The following is a 12,589-nucleotide window of genomic DNA, read 5'->3' as shown; positions in this document are numbered from 1 at the left end:
ATAGAAGACTCGAGGTTTGTGAACACATTTTTTTAAAGACTTTATTTATTTATTTGACAGAGAGAAATACAGCAAGAGAGGAAACACAAGCAGAGGGAGAGGGAGAAGCAGGCTTCCTTCCCCCCAAGCAGGGAGCCTGACGCGGGGCTCAATCCCAGGACCCTGGGATCATGACCTGAGCCAAAGGCAGATGCCCAATGACTGAGCCACCTAGGTGCCCTAGTGTGTGAACATAGTATACTAACAAAAACACTACCAGCCTATACTTCAAAGAACAGATAAGACAAAAATGAAAAAAAAAATCTGGAATTCTGTTGGCAGGAAAGAGCTAATAAAGCTACTCATGTGTGAACATGTGCTATCCTTCAAAGAAAAAGAAAGGTCCACAGAAGTAGAAGTCAGAGAAGTAGGCTCAAAGCAGGGGTCTACACTGTTTCAGTAAACCCAGAAGGCAGAAGATCAAGCCAGAGAGAATTTTTCTCAGGTCCTGAAACCTAAGGAAATTGGTCCAGCTGGGTTTTGAACTTAAGTGGGACCAGTGATCCCTTTATTCCTTCCATTTCCTTCCTTTTGTAATGGGAATGTCTATCCCATGCCTGACCCAGGATTGTATCAAGAAAGCAGAATATTGGGGCACCTGGGTGGCTCAGTGGGTTGAAGTCTCTGCCTTCGGCTCCGGTCATGATCCTGGGGTCCTGGGATTGAGCCCCGAATTGGGCTCTCTGCTCGGCGGGGAACCTGCTTCCTCCTCTCTCTCTGCCTACTTGTGATCTCTGTCTGTCAAATAAATAAATAAGATCTTTTAAAAAAAAAAAGAAAGAAAGCAGAAAATTTGTTTTCTGGTTTCACAGGAATACAGATGAAGAAGAATTTTATCCCAGATGGGTCATACCCAGAATCACACTCGTCCTGGGATTGAGCCCCAAGTCAGGCTCTCTGCTCAGCCAGAAGCTTGCTTCCTCCTCTCTCCTGCCTACCTCTCTGCCTACTTGTCATCTCTGTCTGTCATATAAATAAATAAAATCTTCAAAAAAAAAAAAAAAAAAAGAATTCATGCTATAAGGGGTTGAGACTTTGGGGGATGCTGGGATAGAGATGAATGTATTTTGTATATGGGATGGATGTCAAGTTTGAGGGACAAGAAGGTGGACTGTAGTGGCTTGAATTGTGGTCCCTAAAAGACATATGCATTCAGAAGCTCAGATTGTGAGGAGAATAGGTCTTCACAGATGTAATTAAGGTAAACATGTTGAGACAAGATCATCCAGGATTAGGCTGGAACCTAAATCCAATGAAGACATCCCTAAAAGAGACAGAAAAGAAAACACAGAAGGCCATGGGAAAAGGGAGGCAGACTGGAGTTATGCTTAAACAAATCAAGGAATATAAATCAAACCACCAGAAGCTTCCAGAATCCTTCCAAAAGCTGGATGAAGGAAAAACTCTTCCTTAGAGCCTTCAGAGAGAAGCTGGGCCTACTGACACCTTGATATCCAGCATCCAGAAATGAGAGAGAATAAATTTCTGCCATATTAAGCCAGCAAACTGGTAGTAATCTGTTATGGATTACACATGGATAACATATGGATGTTATGTTAGGATTCTAATACAGATAGCCATTAATAAAAAAATGAGACAAATTTAAACATCAAAAAGAATACTGACCACAACACACTTAAATATAGCAAACATATTAAAATCTATGTCTTGGGGCGCCTGGGTGGCTCAGTGGGTTGGGCCGCTGCCTTCGGCTCGGGTCATGATCTCAGGGTCCTGGGATCAATTCCCACATCGGGCTCTCTGCTCAGCAGGGAGCCTGCTTTCCTCTCTCTCTCTTTCTCTGCCTGCCTCTCCGCCTACTTGTGGTCTCTCTCTGTCAAATAAATAAATAAAATCTTTAAAAAAAAAAAAAAAAGAAAAAGAAAATCTATGTCTTCATAATGATATCACCTCCCAGGCCTCGCCTTTAGGATTTGCTCTGGCATCGATTCATTTTTCTGAAAGTTGATAAAGGAGAAAAAATAAGCATTCACTCTCTGCTTCTCCTTAAAAATATTACAGGGTGACCAAATAACTGATGAAGAAATTCTTTACAGAATAATTCCAGTGAATAACATATGTTAAAAAAAAAAAAAATCACTCCTCTAATGAAATCAAAGACCTAGGAGAATCATCTATGACTGATAATTCATTACGTGAGATGTTAAGAAACTATAATGTTTAGGGGTGCCTGGGTGGCTCAATGGGTTAAAGCCTCTGCCTTCGGGTCAGGTCATGATCTCAGGGTTCCTGGATCGAGCCCCAGATCAGGCTCTCTGCTCAGGAACAAGCCTGCTTCCCTTTCTCTCTCTCTGCCTGCCTTTCTGCCTACTTGTGATCTCTTTCAAATAAATAAATAAAATCTTTAAAAAACAAAAAACTATAATGTTTAAATCCCCTGAACAGAATGTAAATTGACCAATTTTAGTAACACTAAAAGTGTGCCTCCTGGAATAATGCAGCAAGAATTCACTGTCTACTAGCATCATCTAATAGGGTGACTATATATCCTAATTTGTCCAGACAGTCCCAGTTTATGGCTATTACCCCACTGTAAACAGCACACCCTTTTATTCTTAAAACTGATTGGAAATAAACTATATATAACTCTATTCATGAATTTTTCTTCCTTTTTTTGTTACGAATTTTTCTTTCTTAAAGAAACTGAACCTAAATCTCATAAAGCTCTACCAATTCAAGTTCTCAATCTTGACTACAGAACTAAATCACTTGGGGAATTTTTAAAAATATTGATGCCTAAAATCCAGCCATGAATTCTCATTTCATGAATCTGAAATGTAACCTGAGAATCAGGATATTTAAAAGCTCTCCAGGTAATTCTCAAGTTTCAGCCCAAGTTGAGAACTGCTCTATATGTATCTACTAATTTGCGGGAAATATGAAGGGTAATTGAACATGTTAAAACACCAAAAGAATTCAAGCAGCCAAATCCAGAATGTGGGAAATTCTCCCGAACAAATGACCTAGTTTTTTCAACAGAGATAGCATGGGAAAAAGTACAGGGTGTATACAGTAGGGAGGGCAATAGTTGAAGTTAAGAGAAATTTAAGAGGCAGATAAACCAAATAAAATGGCAAATCTTATTTGGATAGTGATTTAAACAAACTGACTGTAAAAAAAAAATTTTTAGAGAATCAAAGAAATCTGAACAGACTGGATTAAGGAACTCTTAACTTTATTAGGTATGGTATTGGAGTTGTTTAGTTTTAATTCTCACTTATTAGAAATACATGCCCAAGTATGTATAGATTAAATGATGTCACACCTGAGATTTCTTTAAAATTATTTTGACCAAGTGTTCACTTCAGAAGCATATATACTAAAATTATTTTGACCAAAAAAAAAAGTTGGATGAGAGAGGAATAGCAAAATGTTGAGAACTGTTCAGCTGTCAAAGCTGGGTAAGAGGAATATGCAGTTTCACTGTACCAATCTGTATTTTATATTCTATTAGTATCAAATTATGAAACAATAAAAATGGGTTTTTAATTTTTGTTTATAAATATACAGTATGTATTTCTATGTGTACATATATATATCACATTTAAATTTATAAAACAACAAGTTAGGAGATGTAAAGAAAGATGAACACATGATCCTTAACCTCAAAGAGTAGAAGGTAGACCATGTGGGATAGAAAAGGTTTGCTCAGGTATCATCTTTGGTGAAAAGCAGGAAGGTAGCTAACACAAGCTTCCAGGAGGCCAGAAAGATAGGAATGAAATCAAAGTAATATTATGCATATTCCCTAAGCATAAATGGGTGTGGGTGTTATTATCCCAATATTACTAAATACTAGAGACTGTACCATAACCTGACTTTGAAAAGCCCATGCTCTATTACGTTCAGCTATTTGAAAATGCATTCTTGGCTCTTTAAGGAAGACACAGTCATAGCTACAAGAAAGCTTCTGGGTGCTCCGCTTCTGTTCCTCACTCACCACTGCTTGCTCTCTCCAAGGAACAAGTCCATCAGAAAGCTGCGCTGCAGACAGGGCTTTTAAAGACACCAGGAGACACCCGTGGAAACAGAGGCGGAATTCAACAAATTAGAATTACTCTAACCAGCACAATGTAAAATCTTTGGAGAAGGTATCTGCAACTAGATCAGAGGGACAAAGAAGAATCTCAAAGTATAAGGACAACTTTGGATGCCTACCACAACTCTGAAAATCACTACAAGGAAAACTCCTTGTAGTGAAGGTTCTAAAATTTGGGATCATTTTCAGATGAGGATCCACAAGGAACTCACTGACTTGCACCGTCCTTTTGAGATTACTAAAGCAAATTATGTTCATCACTACTGAGCCAGGAGTTGAGGCTGAAGTCACCATTGCACATGCTTATGTCAACCTTTTTAATAAACTGATTACAGTTGTTCAAAAAAATTAAAAAAAGAAAATGCATTTTTTATAAGTCAAATGGTCAAGTATTAGCAATTTTATACGGTTCAACCTAATACTATGCTATAATGCTTTCCTTTCTCTTTCCGTTGCTAAAATAATTACATAATTAATGCACAGTAAAATAATCAGAATATTTAAAAGAAACATCAGTCTTCCTTAAAGAGTGGTCAGTTTCCTAATACAGAATTGAAAATATTCACTAAATATCCATAAAATTGCAATTTTACATTTATCTCCTTAAATGGCCTTTAGTAAATTAGGAAATCATTCTATTTTCAAAGGAAGCACAAACTTTATCTTTAAAATAAATAATAGCTTTAAAATATTTAGTGTATACTTTCTTAAAAATAAACCTCTGAGTTGTGAAGATGTTTTAAGGTTATCTCAAACTAGAATGGATTTCGATGCATCCTAAGAATTTACACCTCAATTTAAGTATGATTCCACTGATTTTAACCACCAAAAATCCCAGATAATTCAGTACCTAGACTATTATTATATATATTACATACATGTATTTTGTTACATGTTACATACGATTAACACATTAACTTTTATGTTATTATAATGAATTCTAATCTACTATCAAACAGTATAATTTTTCAGTAATACCTGATACTGGTTTAGCCTATTATATTATGACCTTGAGCAAAAAGAAAATCTCTGAACCTCAGTTTCCTAATGGGACAGTAATAGTGATCACTGTTTATGGAATTAATGAGGATTGGAGGATATATTACACATAAAATAATTAAAATAATGACTAAAACTTAAATGCTTATAAATATCAAGTATTACTTTATTTACAGAAACCTCTGCTAGTTATAAGATGGGTACCGTGAAAATAATTCAGAATCATCAACGCTAGAATGGCCTTTTCAAATGCTCTCTACAAAGCCAATGCATTCAAGTAGATGCTTTACACTGTGTACATGTGAGCTGCAAATATTTTTAGTATGTACCACTGTGCTTTTTAAGTAACACATATAGTGAAAAGAGAAAAGATTAAAAGTTCATCAAGGAATTAAGAGGGATCAACCTTTTGCAATTATTTTATTATAAAATATTAAAATAACAGAAACCCAGAACAAAACAACTCCATAATCCCATCACATGATAAAAATCAATGTTTTCATTTGTTCATGTTATTTGTTATTCCTTACCTACATGCATGTTCACTCTTTACATATTTACAATAATAATATGGATAACACTTTATAGCCTATATTTTCACGTATACCATGACTGTTTTTCCATTTTGCAAAAAATTTTCCCTACTCTCTTTCCTTCTTTATCCCCACCCCTTGAAGGTAATCAACAGTAACATGTAGCCTGACATGTAGCCTCCACAACTTTCTCCAAGCTCATACATTTACAAGTATAGACACATATGTGGGGAAGGGAAAATGGTCAATTTTTACAAAAATGGAAGCATACTACTTATACATATGCTTATCTTTCTTTTAAGCATACCAAACACATATGCCTCAAATTTAATATACAGACAAGTCTGAGTGGATACAACTTACTAGACCATGTAATAACATATACACTTACCAAAGTCATCATTCTGTATGTAAACTTTGAAAAGATACAGGGATTTCACAAAAAAATATGGCCACTAGATTTAGTTAGATCTCATGCATGCTTCGTAAGTTTATTTTAATAGCCATGTGTAAAATAATTCCACTATTTACAAGCCTAACTAATGAATTTTAAAACTTACATTAGAAAATAAAAATTCTATAATCTGGGCGCCTGGGTGGCTCAGTGGGTTGAGCCGCTGCATTTGGCTCAGGTCATGATCTCAGGGTCCTGGGATCGAGTCCCGCATCGGGCTCTCTGCTCAGCAGGGAGCCTGCTTTCTCCCCTCTCTCTCTCTGCCTGCCTCTCTGCCTACTTGTGATCTGTGTCAAATAAATAAATAAAATCTTAAAAAAAAAAAAAAAAAAAAAAAATTCTATAATCTTAAAATTCATAAATATCTCAAAAATATCCTAACTTTAAAGAAAGACTATGTGTGTATGAACTTCATATGAACTTGGTTTTTAGCACAGATGATTGATGGATATGGTGCTGACCCACCCACATAATTAGCTTCCCCAAGTTCAAAAACTGAAAGACTGGCATTCCAATATAGTCAGAATACAATCAAATCAACCTTATCTAATGAATACCTATTGTTCTAAATGCCCACAAGCATAAAAAACAGCCAGCAGTCCTACACAGAATTTAAGATCAACTCAAGTCGTAAAATACACTTTCCCATCTAACCATAATCCAGAACAATCAGAAGATCCCTAAATCTGAATCCACAGGAGACAATTCTGGAGTATAAAAGATGCTATGTAAGGTTTACTGAAGCAACCAAAATTACAAAGCAAGTAACCCGGTACCCAAGCCCTAGAACCTCTACTTGAACAGGTGAACTTTCTTAACCAAATATCAATGTAAGTCTTTTTGAGTTCCTATTACATGGAAGTCATAGGTTTTGGAGATGCAAAAAAGCAGGAGAGCCAGAATAAATTATCCAAGATGATCATAAATATCACAACGTAATACATAGCATACAGTTCAACAACTGGCATATGTGCTCAACAACTTTTTGTGACTAATGATTATACAGGTCAATGCAGCTAAGCATCACAAATACAACACTATGTCATTCATCAATACTATTTAGATTAAATAACCTAAACTTATTATCTAGGCCTATGTACTTTTTTAGCTGCATCAAAGCAGTCAAATTACTTAAAAAGATATTGTTCTTTTGTACATAGTCCCCACTAATCTGTTTAGAATATATACACATATGGAATCCATGAGTTTAGCACATATCAAAGAAATGAGGGGAGAAAAAAAGCATGTGTACCATGTGTACAGTTCAGGATAACCCTACTGAACATTCTAACCAAATATCAAAAATAAAACAGAGGCACACCTGTCTGGTAGAGCATGCTACTCTTGACCAAGGGTTGTAGTTCAAGCCCCACACTGGGTATAGACATTACTTAAAAAAAAAAATTCATGAAATAAAATAAAATAACTTAAAAAATGGATTATGGAGCCTAAAAGTTAATGAATGTAACCTTCTTCCACAATGAAATTGGTAAAATAATGGGAAAAATCTGTAGAAGAGTTATCTATATATTACATATTAAAAAATAATGGTTTAGATTACTACCAGTGTGGCACCTTTAAAGTATATTAGAAGAAAAAGAAGTATTTAAAATCTAGATGAATTTGTTACCAACCTGCTTAGATGTTTTCCAGAACATTCCATTTTATAAGATGAATGATAATAGCATTAGTAGCAACTGGATTCAGAGATCTCCTTGAATGAACATTACACAGCTAAAGTAATTCATCCTATGTATTTTAACTGGCTGACCACATGCCATGTGCCTTTCCTCAAATGAGGATCCAGTTTAAACTGACTCAGAGCTTGAAGAGTAATTTAAAATTTCAAAACATGTGCATTCCATACCCAATATTTATATTAAATGAACTATTTAATATACTATCATACAACATATCTTGTTCTAGCTACGACTAATTTTTACATAAGGAAGATTTAAACTTCTATATACCTAAGACTATCAACATTAAATTTTAATTGCTCCAAATACAATGAAAGACATTATAAAATAACTGATTATGGATAAAAAGCTACATATATGAGTAAATACATTATAAAACCAATAAAATGTTAATAGTTGAATCTAGCCAGTGAGTATACGAACGGTCTCTGTAAATTTTTTCAGTTTTGCTGTGTAACTGAAAATACTTCAGAATAAACTGTTGGAAAAAAACTATTTGACATTTCTCTGGTTATTTATAATTTAAGTTTTGTTTTGTTTTAGGTAGGCATGATAGGCATGGAGCCCAATGCGGGGCCTGAATTCAAGACCCTGGAATCAAGACCTGAGCTGAGATCAAGATCTTATGCTTAACCAACTGAGCCACCCAGGTGCCCCTATAATTTAGGGTTTTAACGGGAGACACAGAGATTGACATCGGACACAAGCATTGTAGTTGGGACAAACCTGAATTCAAATCCCAGATTAACCTCTTAAAGAGCTATCTGACCGTAAGTATAATTACTTAAACTCTCTACGCCCACATTTCTTCATCTGCAAAATGGGTTTTACAAAGCTAAGGCAAAGTTAAATTCCTCCTATAAAGCACAGTGCCAGGCACATAGTAAGCACTCAAAATGTTAGCTGTAATTCATTATGAGATTGCTAATTCTATGCTAAATCATAAAGGCATTGTCAGTAAAAATTAAGTAGTAATTTTTTACGTGGTTGGCTTAACACTAATTTGATCATTTTGTGACCATTCCCCAAAGGAAGACTCCTAATAGGAAACTCATTGCTCAACATGCTAAGGTTTGGGAAGGTGGGGAGGAAATATTTTTTAAAAATCTGAAAAATATTTCCCAATCGATAGTACAATATTGATCTCCGTCTGAAAAAAAAATCATTCAGAATTAAATAAGAAAAGTTTCAAGACAAACTTTAAAAGGCATTCAATAACTCTCATGTACAACTGGCTTCACCTCTGCAGGTTGGTTGGGTACACCCTTGTGATGACAAAACTTGTCATAACGTTCTTAATTGTTGGTAAAGAGGCTAGACTAGAACACGACATTTAGAGTTGCCAAAATCTAAATGAGGACATGCCAACAACCCCACTTCTTCACAGGTAAGAGCACCACCTCCACCTTGGTCTGATAACGGTTATGGGGGGAGGGGAAAGGAGGTAGGAAAATGAATTCGCGATGGTGTTACTTAAGAACCCTCCAGATTATTCCTCTTGAGACCTGTCCACGACTTATTCCCGCCACTACCACCCCCACCTGACCTCTCCCCAGTTAAACTTCCAGACTCTGATTTACTGAAGATGCACTTAAGAATATGACACCTTCCCTCCCTTGGCCCACATAAGCCACCCCCAGTGCCAGAGAAAAAATTTTTTAAAAAAGAAAAATAAAGCAAACAACAACCCCCGCCCCTCCCCCTCCTAACCAGCAGCAAATCTTTGTCCCACCTGCCGAAGGACCACTCTCCAGCGCGCTCCATACCCAAGGTTGCCTCAGTCCTGCCCGCAACCTCTCCCCAACCGGGCCTCAGCGACCCCTCCACGAGCCTGCGCCTGGCCCATTCCCGGCCCCGGGACGCGACTCCCGCCCCGCCCCCCGCCGCCCGCCGCCCGAGTTCTGCCTCACCTCACCTACCCTCTTTCGGGGGCCGGACTCCACCTCTCTCTCCGCCATGTTGGGCCCCGCTCGGAACCGCTGCGGCTCCCGGCGCGGTGGCGGCGGAACCTCTCGGGCCCCCGGCCCCCGCCCACACTGCAGGCACGGCCGCCTCGCGGCAGCTTCCCCGGACCCAGCCGGGCCTGGCGCTCAGAGTGAGGAGGGGGCGGATGCCGCGCGCCGGGTCGGAGATGTAGAGATCCCACGGGTGCGCGCGTGGGCGGTAGGGCCTGCCCGGGAAAGGGGGGGGCCGGGACTCGGGGGGTTAATGGCCTCCAAGGGGCCCCGTGAGTAGGATTATTTTCTCTCAGAGAAATTCCTCCGCCTGCGGTTTCTTAAAGGGATCACTAAACCAGCCCCTTGCGCGCGCCCCAGATGCGCAGGCGCACCTTAAGCCCCTCCTTCCTTTCCCACCAAGCCCCCGGTCCTGAGCGTGCGCGGTGAGTGGCCAAGGGTAGGCCAAATCCTGCAAGTCTCTTTGCTGCCAGCAGCTGCTCCCACCACTCAACTATGGCCGCTGCCTTAAAGGGACCATGACGCAGTGATGAGGGAGAAATGAAAGAAATTGATGAAATGACTATCTGGAGAATTGGGTGAAATGTCAGTGTGGGGTCCAGATCATCAACTTACACCTGACTGCGGCGATGCCATTGAGCTGAAGATCTCAGTGGACCTCTGAACATGAAGAGAATCCTAACCAATACGGGAACAAGCCAGTCAACTCAAGGAGACCCAACTCCTTCCGTTACATAGCCCAATCTGAAGCACGGGCCATAGAATATTAAGGGCCAATTCTGACAGCCTAACCTCAAAATCAGATCCTGTAATGATTTTGAAGACCAAACCAACAATTGGAGATAATTTCCTCGATAGTAATTTGTCTTTAGACTACCTAAATCGAAAAGAATCTCAGAAAGCATCTACTGCAATGCTCCCAATGGTAAAATTGCTGTCTGGTCCAGAAAAGTAATTTGCCTCAAGGCGCCTGAATGCTCGTGTGAATTTAGAATCAAGATTTGAGCAACAGCCTTCCGGGATTTTCAATGTACCAACCTGTCTTCAAAGCAAAATATAAATCAATTTTCATCTAGAAGATCAGAAATGGGAGTTCCATGATACTTCAAGAATATTGTAATTCTCCTCTGAAGACGTGTGATGATTCGCAGATAATTGTGTGTCCTCATTCACCTCCATTCAAGGAGCTTTGAGACTCTGGCTTAAAGGATGATCATCTTATTTCCAAGCAGAAAACTGGGAAATAAATTTGGGTCTGTCTTGCCCTAAAATGGAAGCTGAGGAAGACTGTCGAGAATAAGGGCTTGATTTATTCCTCTTCATACCTTCCAGTTCCTTAGCCTCAGGTGGAGAAAAATTGTTCTAATGGAGTTCATAATGATAGCTTAAAGACAATCAAGTAAGAAAGACAAAGAAGCTGCCTCTTGAAGGTCATTCCCCCACAGTAAGAAACATTCAAATGCAAATGAGAAACTCCTAAAATCACTGGCTAATGAGAGGTAATTTATGACTTTTGTGTGTCACTTGGTAGCTGTTTGGAAACTGAAAAGTTTCCTAACCCATCTCATTTTGCTGGAAACTATCTGTGAAGTTGCTGGAAGTTTCCACGATGGTCCTTGCTGAGGCCTCTTCATCTTTAATTTCACTTCTTGGTAGAAAAAAGAAAAGGACAAAAGAATGTATATTTCAGCTGGAATTTTTGAAACTTGTCAGACCCTTTAGTTCCATGTTTAGGACAAAAAGGAAATAAAAAGAGAAAACAAGAAAAGACTTTTAGAGAATGTGGGTACATGAAATGTCTAGTGGTTTCCACCTATTTTATTGGCAGTGGAATACTCCCTTCTAATAAAATCTGACAGCTTAAAATGGAGTTGCAAAATTAGTAGTGGAGATGGGAACCCATAAACTGCTCACCCATCCTTCCCCTTGTCCTCTCTCTTCTTCAATGCCCTCTCTCACTTTTAGAGAAATAGAGCATTTCTCAAAACACAGTTGAAAGCCATTAACTTAGTTGAACTCCACGTTGTAAACAGAGTCACTGAGGCTCAGAAACTTGTATGCTCAGAAACAGCACCAGAACTGAAACAAGCTTCTTGACCCCAAGCCTAGCACTGTCTATTATAGCAGATTATTTCTAGAAGTATTAGGAATATATTGGGTCTTGAACAATAGGCAAGATTTGTGCATCCCAGATAATATACAAGCATATCATGAATGTTCACTGCAGTCATCCATTTAAAAGAAAGGAGAAAAAAGAAAACCAACACTCAGCACTGCAAGGTTAATCACAGTATCCTAATTTTACAGAGGGATTTCTAGAGGTTAAGTGACTAGTACAGGTCATTGAGCAGAGAAGCCAAGCCAGAATTCAAAGGCTTTTGCTTTCTAGCTTATTCACACATATCATAAACTAGAGGTTCCAAATTGGCTGCCTTGCAACAACTCTACCCACAGACATGTATTTGGTTTGCACCACATACAGCTATGTGATCTTGGTCAAGTTACTTGCACCATGCCTCAGTTTCCTCATCTGTAAAAGAGGTTGTTGGGAGAATTAGTTAATATTTCTAAATGTCTCAGAACCCTTTTGGTTCCTAGCGTCGTAAGAATATATTATTTTATATATTCTAATTTTTTATTTTTTAATTAGATCCAACATTTAAAATAGGATTATGTCATGTACAAATCCAATTTTCTGACTTCTTTTTTAAAAAGGAGAGTATAATGGTATAATGCTTTGCAAATATCAAGCCAATTCATTTTAATTTGCTTCTTTAAATCATGTTCCATCATTGACTCTTGCCTGAAGTGGAGCTCTGAGACTTATTTCCCTAATCAGGAAAGAGTAG

General features: G+C 38.3%; 1 protein-coding gene across 11 annotated transcripts in view; it reads right to left on the bottom strand.

Annotated features, from left to right (window-relative positions):
- The window catches only part of ZMYM4 (zinc finger MYM-type containing 4), a 165,916-nt gene extending 155,802 nt beyond the window's left edge, over positions 1-10,114 (bottom strand). For 3 of the 11 annotated variants that reach the window (XR_009344962.1, XM_059134853.1, XM_059134854.1), the window contains exon 1: positions 9,696-10,114. Coding sequence is in view for 4 of the 11 variants with exons in the window: in XM_059134853.1 (XP_058990836.1) it covers positions 9,696-9,743 (48 nt within the window). In the remaining 7 variants the exon portion in view is untranslated. Of the gene's footprint in view, positions 1-9,517; positions 9,643-9,695 lie in introns of those variants that run through there. The other 8 variants (XM_059134850.1, XM_059134848.1, XM_059134847.1 and 5 more) reach the window with 5 other exon arrangements.
- Positions 10,115-12,589: the final 2,475 nt, after the last annotated feature.

Source organism: Mustela lutreola, chromosome 10 (genome assembly GCF_030435805.1).
Source record: "Mustela lutreola isolate mMusLut2 chromosome 10, mMusLut2.pri, whole genome shotgun sequence".
NCBI classification, from domain to species: Eukaryota; Metazoa; Chordata; class Mammalia; order Carnivora; family Mustelidae; genus Mustela; species Mustela lutreola.
This window is presented reverse-complemented; position numbering and strand designations above follow the sequence as displayed.